Source organism: Coturnix japonica, chromosome 2 (assembly GCF_001577835.2).
Source record: "Coturnix japonica isolate 7356 chromosome 2, Coturnix japonica 2.1, whole genome shotgun sequence".
NCBI lineage: Eukaryota > Metazoa > Chordata > Aves > Galliformes > Phasianidae > Coturnix > Coturnix japonica.
In genome coordinates, this window is record NC_029517.1 from 86,952,663 (window position 1) to 86,966,436 (window position 13,774).

Sequence of the window (13,774 nt, forward strand, 5' to 3'; positions counted from 1 at the left end):
CTGTACTCAACACAGAGTTATTGTAAATTTAAGAACATTTATACTCTGTAAAAGCAGTAAGTGTAATATGTTGTGCCATTCATAATGCTTTTTTCAGTGAAGAAGCCATCGTATTTATGAAGGGAGTAAGTTCAGCAGTATGCCTTGCACATGCTGACAGATGTTGAGCTAATTGTCCAGATGTGCTGCAGTGAAATTCAGTTCTTTCATTCCATTACAGGACGTTTTGTTGTGGTGGTTGGTTGTCATTTTTTTTCCTAGATAAGTATGGGAGCTCTCTTGAATGCTTTCTTTTAAGGGAGCTGATAGCTTCTTTCAGTTGAGTTGATGTTCTCTGGTGGTCCAGTTTTTAGCACATTTCACTACGAGTAGCACCTTACTGGCAATCCCAGCAGATGATAACAGTAAACCCAGATCAGAAACCTGTTATCTCTTGGTATATGGCCAAACACACTTTAGCTGAAAGCTCACGATGCATCAGAGATGATCACATTCAAGCAGAGGTTCAGCTATGCCATTTACAGGCAGCCACCAACACTTAAGGAGGACTTGTATAAAAAGTAATTAAAACTTCTGAATTCTTCCTTTGAAACAGTATTAAAGGGCATCATGGCATTTAGCAAACCTGACTAGGAACAAATGCCCAGATGCATTTAAATTCATATTGATATGAAAGAGCCAAAGAACTAAAGGCTATTTTGAACTTAAAAACAGGATAATATTTTAGTTCTTAAAATAGGGAACATTCCAAATAGCAACTGCATCTGTACTTTGCAAATAGAGCTATTAAAATTACAAGAAAAAGTGTGCCTTATTCTCCATGGTTAATATCTGAGCCAAATTAATATCACATGCATTTACACCTTAATGAATAGCTTAAAAAGCCTATCCTTTGGAAAGATTCTTGTAGGCTTTCAAGTAATTTAGATCAAGATAATTACAGAGAAAGAAAAAAAGTCATTTCAATGGAGAAAAATAAAAATATTTCAACTTTTAGATGGTTGTAGAATACAGCCAAAGAAAGATTTTGCTTTTGATATTAAAAAATATGTTCAAATCAAAGGAATGTTTTAATTTGCCTGAAAAGGCAGTTTGGTACTAGTGTGTAACATACCTCTGAAAAAAATCAATATTTACAATGTTCACATTTAAATTAAGAGCATTTTTTTATTTCAGCATCAACAGTGTGGTGGTAAATATGTTACTATTCTGGACAACAGCTTATCTTGGCATTGGTCTCTTACATGTCTAATAATGCTATAAATCCTCCAAGAAATGCCAGACTTTCTCAAAGCAAACAGCTGGGCCAGTAGAGACTGCCAAATTCTTGAAGTCTGTGAAATCAGTTTCAGTTAACATGGGATGTTTGCTGGTAAAGAAAACTATGTGTTGAACTTCCTTGAAGCTAACAGAGAATTTACACCTTATTTTCCTCTAAGGCACTGTGGAGCTCAGAGCAGCTCTTATTTTATCCAAAGCAGCTTAGCTTCACTCCAATAATGTATATTCTTTCAATTGCAAAAGGTGATATTTCACATGTTTGGGGTTTTTTGGCATGTGACATTTTTCTTCTTGATATTTATGTTTCTATATGTTCTATTGCAGGAGAAATTCAAAACAATTCAGTTAAGACTTCAAATTGTTCCGGATAAAGGAGAAAGCCTTCAGCAAAAGGATGGTCTGACTGACAGGTCAGCTTCAGAGTAAATCCAAGCCTGAGAAACAGCAATACAGAGGTTTTCCAAGAGCAGAAGAAATGAGCACAGAGACACCTTCCAACTTAATCAAACATGCAGGGCAGACAAGCATTTCATCTCTGGAAAATATAACTGATTTTACCTTAAATATCACTGACTGCAACCAAGTCGTGGTGCCAGAGGAAGTTTTTTTCACTGTTGCTGCTGCTGGCATAGTGGAAAATCTACTTGTCCTTGTTGCTGTCATCAGAAATAAGAATTTGCACTTGCCAATGTACTTCTTCATTTGTAGCTTAGCCATTTCAGACATGTTAGGCAGCTTGTACAAAACTCTGGAGAACATCTTTATTATCTTGTGTAAAATGGGGTACCTGACACGTCGTGGGGACTTTGAGAAAAAGCTGGATGATGCTATGGATTCCATGTTCATTCTGTCTTTGCTGGGGTCCATTTTCAGCTTGCTAGCTATTGCAGCAGACAGATACATCACTATCTTCTATGCTTTGCGGTACCATAATATAATGACACTACAAAGGGCTGTGGTCATCTTAGCAATCATTTGGACATTCTGTGCTGGCAGTAGCATTGCCATTGCCCTCTTCTCCCATGAAGTAGCTACAGTTATTCCCTTCACCATCCTCTTCCCTTTAATGATGTTTTTTATACTATGCCTCTATATACATATGTTCCTCCTAGCTCGATCTCACGCTAAAAAGATTGCCTCACTGCCCACCAGTGCAGTCCATCAGAGAACTAACATGAAAGGAGCCATTACACTGACTATTTTCCTTGGAGTCTTCCTTTGCTGTTGGGCCCCCTTTGTTCTTCACATCCTTTTAGCAAGGTTTTGCCCACACAACCCTTATTGTGCCTGCTACATGTCTATTTTCCATGTGAATGGGACCCTCATAATGTGCAATGCAATCATTGATCCTATGATTTTTGCATTCCGAAGCCCAGAATTACGGAGTACATTTAAGAAGATGTTCTGCTGTGCCAGGTATAACTGGACGTGGTAGAAACTAAATGAGGGTGAACATTATAGAAGCACACCCATGCAACATCAGCTTGCAGAGTTAAAAATACTGACCCAAAATAATACTACACCTGCGGGGCGCTGCTAATGATTTTTAGAGGACTGTAAAAGAATACATATGAGCAAAGTATCCAGACAAGTCTTTGCCAACCAAACATCCAGAAATACTACTGATTAAGTGAATTCTGCTGATAATTTTCATGCAACAGTCTAAAAATAACTGCATCAACTATCTTTTATCATTTCAGAGAAGCTTAAATGTATATCTTCTGTATCAAGCCTTGCATTCCCCCAGAGATGAGTTAATGGCAATTCATTTTGTATCAGTAATTTCAATTTAAAATGTATACTACTTTAAAATTCTGTTGTTTGAATCACAAGTAAATGAATAATTATTTTAAAACTTCACATTTATATAAAAATCTGTGATAAAGCAGAAAATATGAACACGTGTTTGTACTTCGCTGGCAACTCTCACTCATTACTTTGTTCTTCAACATTGGGTCTCCTTTTAATCATGGCATTAGTAATTTTCAAGTGTCAAAAATAACTTTTGGAATCACAAAATCGTAGGAGTTGGAAGGGACCTCCTGAGATCATTGAGTCCAACCCCCTGCCAAAGCAGGTTCCCTACACCAGGTCGCACAGGTAGGTGCTCTTTTTAATGCACACCAGAATGCCAATGGCCTTTTTGGCCTTGAGGGCACAATGCTGGCTCATGGCCAACTTGTCATCCAGCAGGACACACAGGACCCTCTGCAGAGCTCCTCTTCAGCAGGAGTCCAAGCAAAACTATTTTGGTTTAAAAAGCTATTTTCAGTGACTGAATAGTTTTTTCCCAATGTAGATGTGTTGTGACAGCACAGATTATAGGCTTTTAATTTTAAAACCCCAAAGCCAGGTCTGGATGAGCAACAGGAACTGCTGGCTTTGCCAGCTATTCATTAAAATTCCATAGGCCAGTTTATTTTAATGAAAGAATAGGCTTCAGAGAAAATAAAAGAATTTTGATATAGCCTCAGTTTTCTAAATGTGACACAACAAGGAATTAACACAATAAAATACCAGACAGAAAATTGAAAGATCTCCAAGAAACTTGGTCACCTGGATAAGGGATCAGATAGCCAGTTTGGAAAGATGCTACAAAACAGATTGCAATTTACAAAATCCTGGTGAGAAGATTTTGAATTATCCCTGTCAAAATAATGCAACACTTAGAAAACTGTAAGGCAGAATAGTTTTCACCTCAAAATATCCTGAAGCAGTCCTGAGCATATGGTGAATTAACCTCACAGTAATTCCACAGAGTTATTCAGCTGTGCCAGAGACAAAAGACAGACATGAAACTGGGGGAGCCAAGGCATGGCTAGAACAAGAAGGAGAGGAAAAGAGAAAATTTATTCATGCACAAATAGAGATCTTTTGACACAATAAGAAAAACACATATTTGTAAATACATGGGATATGGACAAAAGTATAAGTATTCAGAGGAACTTAGGGTTACAGATAGATAAAGTTGTAAGAAAGGAAGCAATAAATCTGAAAGTCTCTACAGAACTAAAGAAAATAAATGAGAAAAAAAATGAGTTGGTGAATGTCAAAATGATAAAAAGTTTTGGAAAGAAAATCATGGTATAGACAGACCTTATATTAAGTCTGTAACACATGAAATATCTATCAAATGCAGTTCCTTCAAAACTTTATTTTCTACCCTCTTCCCTACAAAAGAAATAGATAAGAGAGCTAAGTACCCTCCATAATATTAGAAGTAAGTCACTGCATTTCCTAGGTACACTCTAACTGTATATACACAAAGCCTGCATGTTCAGTCTGTGCTCTCCAAATGTAAACTTTAGTAAAAGATGTGCAATAAATATATACATTAACTTCCAAACATGGAGAAGTAATCATTAAAGAAAACAGTATACATTTATCACTGCAAAGAGGAGGGAACATTCCAGACTGACTCATACCAAAATCCAACTGTAAAATATGTTATTGAAAACCTGTATGAAATCCTTCAAGAAGGAACACTCATTTTGTGGAGACTGTGGTAGTTAGGAATAAGGCAAATGTGAGAGTATGGATTGGGGAGGACAGGCTTACAGTTTTAGCCTACTGGTTTCTTCTACCACACCAGAATGAGGATAGGGTGGCTTGGCCTGGAAGAAAGAGGATAACTTGGACCCTCACCTATACAAGTCTCAGGATCCAGCTAGCATCATCCTTTCTTGCAGCATCCCTGGGCACAGAGTAGAGAGAAGGGTAAAATGTAGCTCGTGGACCTCAGGAGCCAGAGCCATTTCTGTCTAGCTTTCATTCCCATGCTACTGGCACTTTGCTTTGCAAGAAAGACCTGGTTTTCTATTCACTGCCTGATCCTGTATGGTTGTGAGAAAGGCCAGAAGCAAGGAATTTGAACAAGGGGCCATGCCCAACCTCAATCCAGCCTGCCTTACAGATTCCCAGTCACCCTGTCTCTCCCCATCCCAAGGCATAGCAGGCAGCAGCAACTGTGGTACAAAGACCTTTCCAGCAGCCCTCATGCAGTCTATGTCAGACACAAAATGCTTGCTTCTTGATACAAGATCCTAACATTTAAGAAAAGACTTAAGATGATAAAAGCTGTACATCAAGGGCTGAACAAACTGGCCTCAAGTAACCCAGCAGCTATCTGCCCCTTGCCAAGCTCTCCCTCCACCCTCCACAGCCCCATCTGCAATCCTGAAGCAACTCTTAATGTGCAGAATACAGAGCAGCTGCCTTGGGTTGGAAAGTAGAGGAGCTCTCAACATGTCCTGCCAGAAAAATGTCTTTCACTGTCCTTTCTCACTCACACAGATTCTCTTAATCTAAAAGACAGAGTAGTTATAGCCTTGAATTTCAGAAACACCAGTGCTAGAAAGAAAAATAGATTCTTACCTACTAGGACACCTGCATGTAGATTACTGCCTAGTATGATTTTTTTTCTATCCATCATGTTAAAATAAGGAGACAGCACTTACACAGCAAATATTTGGAAGGTTTTATCACACATAGCTCACTTTGACCTGGAAGTATTTCAGCAGATACTGAATTGGATCTCAGATTGCTCTAAGATCCAAATATTGTTAGGAATGGTTCCACATACTGTGACCAGGAACTAACTGCCTATTCTTTGTAGCCTACCTGGTATAATGTGAGCTCAATCTTATGGTTGGCAGTTCTGTCTTCAAACTGACTGTAGAAACAGAATGGCTGTTACTAGTAGACCAGTATACCCAGATAACTAGAAAAATGAAGAGAAAGCCATTACATACAGGCATCTAAGACAAAGCACAGAGAGAACAGGCTTGTAAACTGTAGGAAAACTACTCTTCCTCCTCAGTTCCTCAACACAGAATCACAGAATCACAGAATGACCCGGATTGGAAGGGACCTCAAGGATCATGAAGCTCCAACCACCCTGCCTGGCAGGGCCACCAAACTTCCATGTTTACTAGATCAGGTTGCCCAGGGCCCCATCCAACCTGGCCTTGAACACCTCCAGGGATGAGGCATCCACAACATCTCTGGGCAGCCTGGGATACCAAAACATCCCAGAATACAGAATTTCCATATACATTTATAAGAAATGGAGATCCTGTGCATTTTCCATACAGCTGAAATCTGCAGAAGAATCTCAAGCTGAGCCTAAATTTGCATAAAATAGTATAAAATTTAAAAAATAATAATAAAAAATCAACATCCAAAAGTTATATAAAGTTCAGAAGACACTTGCAAGTATTTCTCTTTCAGTTTGCTCTAATTCCATTGATATGGAACATTCTGTAAAGATTTTATTTCTGGGGAGGCAGAATCAGAAAAAGCATAAAAGATTCTTGAATTTTCCTTTTTAAGTGTGTCAGCATTTTACTGCATGTCAGCATAGAGCTACATCTCCATATGTCTTTTCTTAATTGGATATAAATTTGGCCTGCATTTTATCAGTGGAGCAAGTAATTTTTGAAGTTACACATATTAATATATCCATATCCTTCCTACTGTTGCTCTTCAAACAGATTCTTAAAGACATGATTTGTGAAGCCTTCATTGTCTTGTAATGAAGTTACTCTAGTTATATGAACTTCCTTCATCTGCCCAGCATTAAATTACAAGTGTTTGGGTGTCAGAATTGTATTTTAACTTTGGGAGAAATAAGTACGTCTTGGATCCCACTGGAAACCAATAAGCCTGGATGGAACAAAAACAGTGCCTGGAAGATCTAGTCCTTTCAAAATCACAGGTGACATTGCAATCAGTGTTTCATTTGGAATAGCCCAGAGAACTTCTCATGCCTGTGGCTACAAAATTTTCCCTAGTCACTAACTGCAAAAACCAAAGAAGAAAAGCTCCTCCTCTGCTTCTGTTTTTGAACTGAACTTTATGTTCAGAAACAAAGTGAACAAATCAGATAAAGGCACCCAGGGGAATTAATTCCACTGAAGCAGTCAGTGTGCCAGCGAGGGACAGACTTGCACAGCAGTTGTATTTTGTTCACAGAAGAGCAAGACATAGTTTAACAACTGCAAGAAAATTCCTGCTTCCTTATGACCCTGCACAAGACTTCCAGCAAAATGATTTGATCTCCTATTAGCTGGACAAAATTGCAGTTTTCCAAAAATATTTAAGTACATGAAAAGGAAGTTTGCCTTCAAGTGCAGCACCACTAGAAGGTATTTCTTCATTATATATTTGGGAGCTATTAGTAATAGGTGAACGGTTGGACTGGATGATATTTTAGGTCTTTTCCAACCTTGGTGATTCTATGATTATATATTATATATATATATATATTATATGCATATTTATTTATTTATTTATTTATATTTATGATATTTGCTTATAATAAGAGTTATGACCCACATATTTGTCTTTTCTGAAATCCCAAGCAAGATAATTTACATGCAGTCAGCTGAAACTACAGGCAGGAAGAAAAAGATAAAAGGGATCCTAAAGTATTTATTTTGAGACCTAATACTGCTTGTAACTGTACTAAATTGAAGTTACTTTAATAAACTTATTAACTTTGTTTTAGTTTAGTCTCTGAGGCTTGGAAATGACTTTTTCAGTACTACATATCTACATTTCAAACTAGTGCTTTTTTAAAAAGCCTTTTTGAGTTAGATTTTGACTAAACTCTTCAAATGATACAGTTATTCAAACTATCTATTCCCCTAAAAGGAACAGCACCCTTTCTTTATTTACTCCAAGTAATTACAGCAGATAGCCATCTATGATGATGTTCCATGTTCACCATTTAACAGTGCTTTGATAGTGCTTTGAAGCTTCAGGCTTCAACCTTCATTTGAAGTGTCACTTTTACAGGAGTTGCAATGCTATTGTGAGCTTCTGATTCAAAGAGAATGGCTTACAGCATAATTCTGGAGAAATGAGGAGGACTATTTAAGAAAACTTTTCATATCCACTTGAAAGCAGTTTTCTTATGCCAGCAAACCTTCTCAAATTACTGCTATAACACAAAAATTATATTTTTCAACATTCACATAGTATAATGAGTGACCATTAGCTTTTAAGTAATTGCAGCTAAAACCAGCAGAGGAACAAATGCTGAGCGAGTAATTAAAATTCTTCTTTCCTTTATAGTTATATATATATTAAGACCAGAAGACAGGTTTGTCATACCAGCTATCATTGTTTTAGCAGTACTTTCACACTATCATTTTTTACAACTTCAGCCCATCAAATGTTTTGCCTGGACTTTGTACACACTATCTCAATAAACAAAGAGCTTCTCAGAAACCATCTGCTAATGGGAGAATGCAACATTACAGCAATTTTACATCCTCTAACACCCTGATTGAGGATGAAGCAGATGGAGAGCATAACCAAGTTGGATACTTGTGACAATCTGGCTGCAGTGTCAGATGCAAGATCTATGTAGATAAGCAAACAAGCCTTTTATCAATACTAGTGTACAGAAAAGTTTCCAGAACTTTCCCAGAACTCTTTCCCAGCCACTCAGGCCCAGGACTCCACATTAGCCCAAAGCTGTCAGCCCTTGCCCCAGCTTTGCATGATCCAGCTTGGTCCACAGGAAATTAACTCCAGTGCATGGGGCTGGGTTTGCTTATTGTTCCTGGCCACCCTGCTCCTGGTGGGTTTAAGAGACCAGGGCCGGCTTCCAATGTTTTCCCAGGGGAGCCTCCAGCCCCCACAGGGCCCTGAGTTTAAGTTCTTAGTTACAATAAGGTATGTAAATGCATAACTAATATGCATTTACAAATCTTGCCTGCCCAAACCTCATCCACTTTTAATACCACACTTAGTTTGGAAAGATGCACCACGCACAAGCCAGTCCCACAAAGGAGCCTCTGCACAGGGCATGAGAGCATTCAGCTCCACAGGGAACACTGATGCCACGTCAAGGTTACACCAAGTAGTTCAATACAGTTTCTAAAGACAACAAGAAGTATCTCCTCAACCCCTCTGAAATCCTCTCACAAAGGTTATTCTCCTTAATTTCCCATTTCAAACAACTTGCTACCAGTTTTTTGTGGCAATTAAAGTCTTGTGTAGATGTATTCCAAACTAGTTTCCCAGTTTCAGACACTGCTGCAGCTGCTCATTTTCAGAATTAATTCATATAACCCACCATGCTAAATATTCATTTGAGTTTTCACTTGAATTTTAAAGGATGATTTACAGATTCTGCTTCTTCTTCATTTGTGTACTGATTCAACCTTACATTTTCATTTACTTGAGAAATGAAACTACAGCCAATCAATTCAGGTAATCACATCATCTGATTTGACAGCTAAATCTGTCTTAACTGCCAGCTTGTGCAATGAGGAAGAAAGGAAGAAAGAAAAAAAGCCCTTCTTCCTGGCATGGAGCAGTCCATGTCAGAGGGCAAGCCAAGAGGAACTGATGGAGACCTCTGGTCTCTCATTTGCTCCTAGCTTCATCTCAGATCACAGCAGAACTCCTGACAGAGGAGGAAATTTGGATGAAAGGCAGCTGTTGGCTCCTGGATGATAAGGCAGATGAAAGAAATGAAGTCTTGCAAGTGAGAGATGACTGGTTAATAAGCGGTTGAAATTGGCAGTGTTTCCTATTAGTGATGTTGGCACTACAGGTTGTTGGAAGTCTGGGAGAAGGCCCAAGGAATAGAGCAATTGAGGAATATTCCTTTAAAATAATAGACTTAAACAAATGAAATAAATTGTTAATTATTTTTCTGCACATAAAGTCTTTGGTAGCTAGCTATTTGAATATTTCCCTGTCAATCTTCAAGAGGCACTTGGATAATGCCCTTAATTTTCTTAATATTTAATTAACCCTGAAGTGATAAGGCAGTTGGATGTGATTCTATTCTATTCTATTCTACTCTACTCGTAACTAAAGTGATATGGTATGTCACAGGAGGAACTCAAAAACAGGTCCTGAAGAATCTAAAATGTAAACAGGGATTATGTTTGTGCTTAATGGCTCACTTATGAATTTAATTTTTGTCTTCTTCTCTATATCTACCAAAATTATTCAGTTCCTTCCTTAAACTATCAGCCTAGAAGTGTCTGCCCTGAGCCTAGTCTCAGTTAATATAATATGAATCATATTAGAGTCAGATTACAGTACAATTTCTTCAGATATTTATCCTCCCAGCAAAAGTCATGATCATTAAATCTCATTTAATGACTGAAATTAACTAATTTAATACCTGTACTGATATTCAACAGTCTTCTCAAATCTCTGTCTTCTTACATTTGTGTAGTGGAAATGCTAAGTCACGACTTGAACCAGTGGTTGAGTACCTAGTGGGAAGGCAGGCCCAACCCAGGGGAGCTCAGGTGCCAGCTATGGAAGGGGTGGAGCCAGGATCCACCTCTTCCCAGACCTCATTTAAGGGTTGGCAGTGGAGGCAAGGGAATCTCTACAGAGTTTCTTGTGTATAAGTATCTAAGGGGCTCACTAGGAAGTTTGATCTACGTGTTCATTAGGTAAGACTAAAATCCAACCTCATATACTTTTGGATGGGGGTAGTTTAAATATCAGGTGATTATGTTTGCAGTTTATCAAAAGAGAATGACAGTATTTTACAAGAATGATTCCTCTAGGTTCTTCTCTGGGTACCATAGAATCTGACAAGATCCTCAGAAGCAAAGTAGGTTAACTCAGTTCTCCAGGCTGTCTTCTTTCCTGTGTGCACAGTGAGTGGATGGAGACAAGTAAGTTGCTTTCACAATGTGCTCTGCGCAAATTCAGAGGTTGGTAGCATGTGTTGGGCCTATGCAAACTGCAGAACATGAATCACCCAGAAAAGAGCACGAAGAAAGTACCATATATCTGCATCTCCCCCCTTGCCAGCTCACCTGCAAAACAGGTTTCCTCCTAATGACAGCAATCAATCTGATTTTGAACAGTTACTTTTGAAGAAAGTCATTCTGAATTACACTTAGCCTGTAATGGAGAATTTCTCCCCTAGAAAAGTCAGATAAACTTAACTACTGAATGATCTCATATTGCCTGCAGTCAGATTTCTAAAAGCACAGTACCTCAGCTTAAGGGTTTGGAAAATGTTTTCCTGAAAGAGATAGAAAATGAAGAAGAAGCAAAAGGTCTGATTTAAGTAAGTCTGTGCTCCTAGCCCCTCCTGGCTATCTTGATGACAAAGCCTTACCCACAAGGAATAAGCTTTACCAGCTGGCAATGTTATGAAATAAATGCCTTAGAATAAGCGTCAGAAATAGCATCTGGAGGTTCAGAAGTGCATCTGTTCTGTTAATGGTACTTTCTGATCAGTATTTTTGTGTCACAGATGAAGCTATGTGGAAAATAAAGTGTTGGTTTTAAATCAGTTTAATTCTTCTCATACTAATTTCCAGCTGAGACGCTTTTTTTTTTTTTTACCTTTTTTTTTTTTTCTCCATTGTTGAATCTCTTCAGTAAATATCTTCTTCTCAGTTCTGCTTAATAAGTCCTGGAAAGTCATAAAAAAGCTGTTTTGTGCACCTGACCAGTTACCTAGTTTTCTTCATCAGGCTGTATAACAGGTGCCCAAAGCACAGCTTTGTTCATGCAACAGAACAACAGCCAGTAGGAGAGACTGTAGAAGAGAAATTAGGAATCTGAGGTTTGCTAGCATCTGCAGTTTCTGGGGTGATGCCTAGAATGTTCTGAAAGTGAAAGAAGTACAGGTGAAAGAAGCCATGCTCTCTAACATGCAAAAACCTGCAGCAAAGCATGGCAGTGGAAGTTACAGGGTGGGTGATGTAGAGCACTAGCAAACCTTTCCAACCTTGGTGATTCTGTGATTCAGAGGAGTTCCCTGCAAATGTCACCTTAGAGAAAGAAAATGTGAAGGAACCAGGTGCATCATGTTAGTAGTGCTTTCTAGCAACAGTAGAACAAGTAGTAAAATCAAGAAAAAAATGTCAAGCACTTCTTTTCCAAGACCCCCTGCACTGTAAACATATTACTTGGCACGGCATCCTTATAACACTCAACTAATAAGAAATGAGACTAGACTAGAGATAGAGTGCAAACAATTAAAGTTATAACATCATATAATTCAGTAGCAGTAATAGATGATATTAATTCTAACATTTCTGCTTAAAGCTCAGCAATCTATGAATTACCTGAGATGCACAGTCACTTTCAAGATGCTTGGCTTTTGAAGGATGTTGTGTAATATATTATAGGTTTTCTTTTCTGTAATCCCTTTTATCCCTCAGCATTAGGGACATTTTGCTGCCCTTTAAAAATCACTTTTTGAAAAAAAACACAGTGTGGATTTTCAATTCCTGCTCTTTTGTGCTAAATCCTCACTCCTTTTCTCATGGCCCACTTGCCACCTTTTTCACTAGCAGCAAGTTGAAGCCTTAGTATTACTCTTTTAGACTAGCTACCTAAGAGTACTTTTTATATGACATTACCCAAGTTTATTGAAAAAATATCAGCTAGCAGGAAGGTCTCTATTATTCAATTGTGAGAAGTGCATTGAGGTGTGTGGAGGCCATATTTTGATCATGTGGAGAAAATGTTCTTAAACCAGGTGTAAAATCTCTCCCCCCCACCCCCACCCCACGCTTTCCTCCATAATAACCAAGGTTGGTCAGACTAATGGTGGTATCTGAGTCCCATAACAAGGAACAGCCACAGAATAGTTCATCCCATCCTTGCCATTGTGACTCCAAGAAAAAGGAGCTATGTATTACCAACACCTGTACCCACCATGTCTCTGGAGAAAAAAAAAAAAAAAAATAGCTGTTATTTAAGCCATTTAGTGCACAAAAATCTAAAGACAAGATAATGATTAGCTAGACAGGAAAGAGTGTATCAGAATCTCTTCCAGAGTGGAAAAAGTGAGCTTCTATTTCTGAGGGGGTAGGTGAGAAACAGGAGACAAGACACAGGCTGATGCTCTGGAGAGTGCGGAAAGTAACTGAGTCAAAACCCAAACAGAATTCATCCCTACAGGAAAGAATCTAAAGGTAGAAAAATCTTCCCTAAAACAAGCTGAGCACTGAATTAATTAGTTTTACTAGTTAGTAGTGTAGACCGACTTCTCTGTGGGTCGTTATGGGTGCTTAATCCTTGTTTAAAACCACAGGAGCTTTCCAATATGATTGTTTTGGTTTGGTGCTTTTTTGGTGTTTGTTTGTTTAACTCTTTAGCTTTGACTCTTTTGTTTTTACCAAATACATATAACAAGAGTACTGAATTACCTGTGTGGAATTTCACAGTCTGTACACTAGCTTCTCTAAAGAAATACTAGCATCCCTTCAAGGGAAAAGGGTTGTAGCCAAACACAATGTCAACAGTAATAAACGCCTGCTTAAAATAAGCTTTCAAATATGTGTTTCCATGGGAGCAAATTAGCTATAATATATGGAAGGAATATACCCACACTTCAGCCAGCATTGTTTTTTCCGCACTCCCTGGACATGTCTCGCTGTCTGCATTTCAAACATCTGTGAACATGTTCAAGATTTAGATGCCTGTCCTCAACTGACTTTAAGTTCATGCATTTCTTTGGCATGTTCTATAGACCATTTGAAAA

General features: G+C 38.3%; 1 protein-coding gene across 1 annotated transcript; it reads left to right on the forward strand.

The window, feature by feature from the left end:
* The first annotated feature begins 1,609 nt into the window (after positions 1-1,609).
* On the forward strand, positions 1,610-3,020 carry MC2R (melanocortin 2 receptor). Its single transcript, XM_015855082.2, has one exon. The coding sequence runs from the start codon at positions 1,757-1,759 to the stop codon at positions 2,714-2,716; it is 960 nt and encodes a 319-aa protein (XP_015710568.1). The 5' UTR covers positions 1,610-1,756; the 3' UTR covers positions 2,717-3,020.
* Positions 3,021-13,774: the final 10,754 nt, after the last annotated feature.

What these genes read in the sequence shown, in the direction of transcription:
- MC2R (XM_015855082.2), top strand. Translation starts at nt 1,757, where the DNA reads ATGAGCACAGAGACACCTTCCAACTTAATCAAACATGCAGGGCAGACA.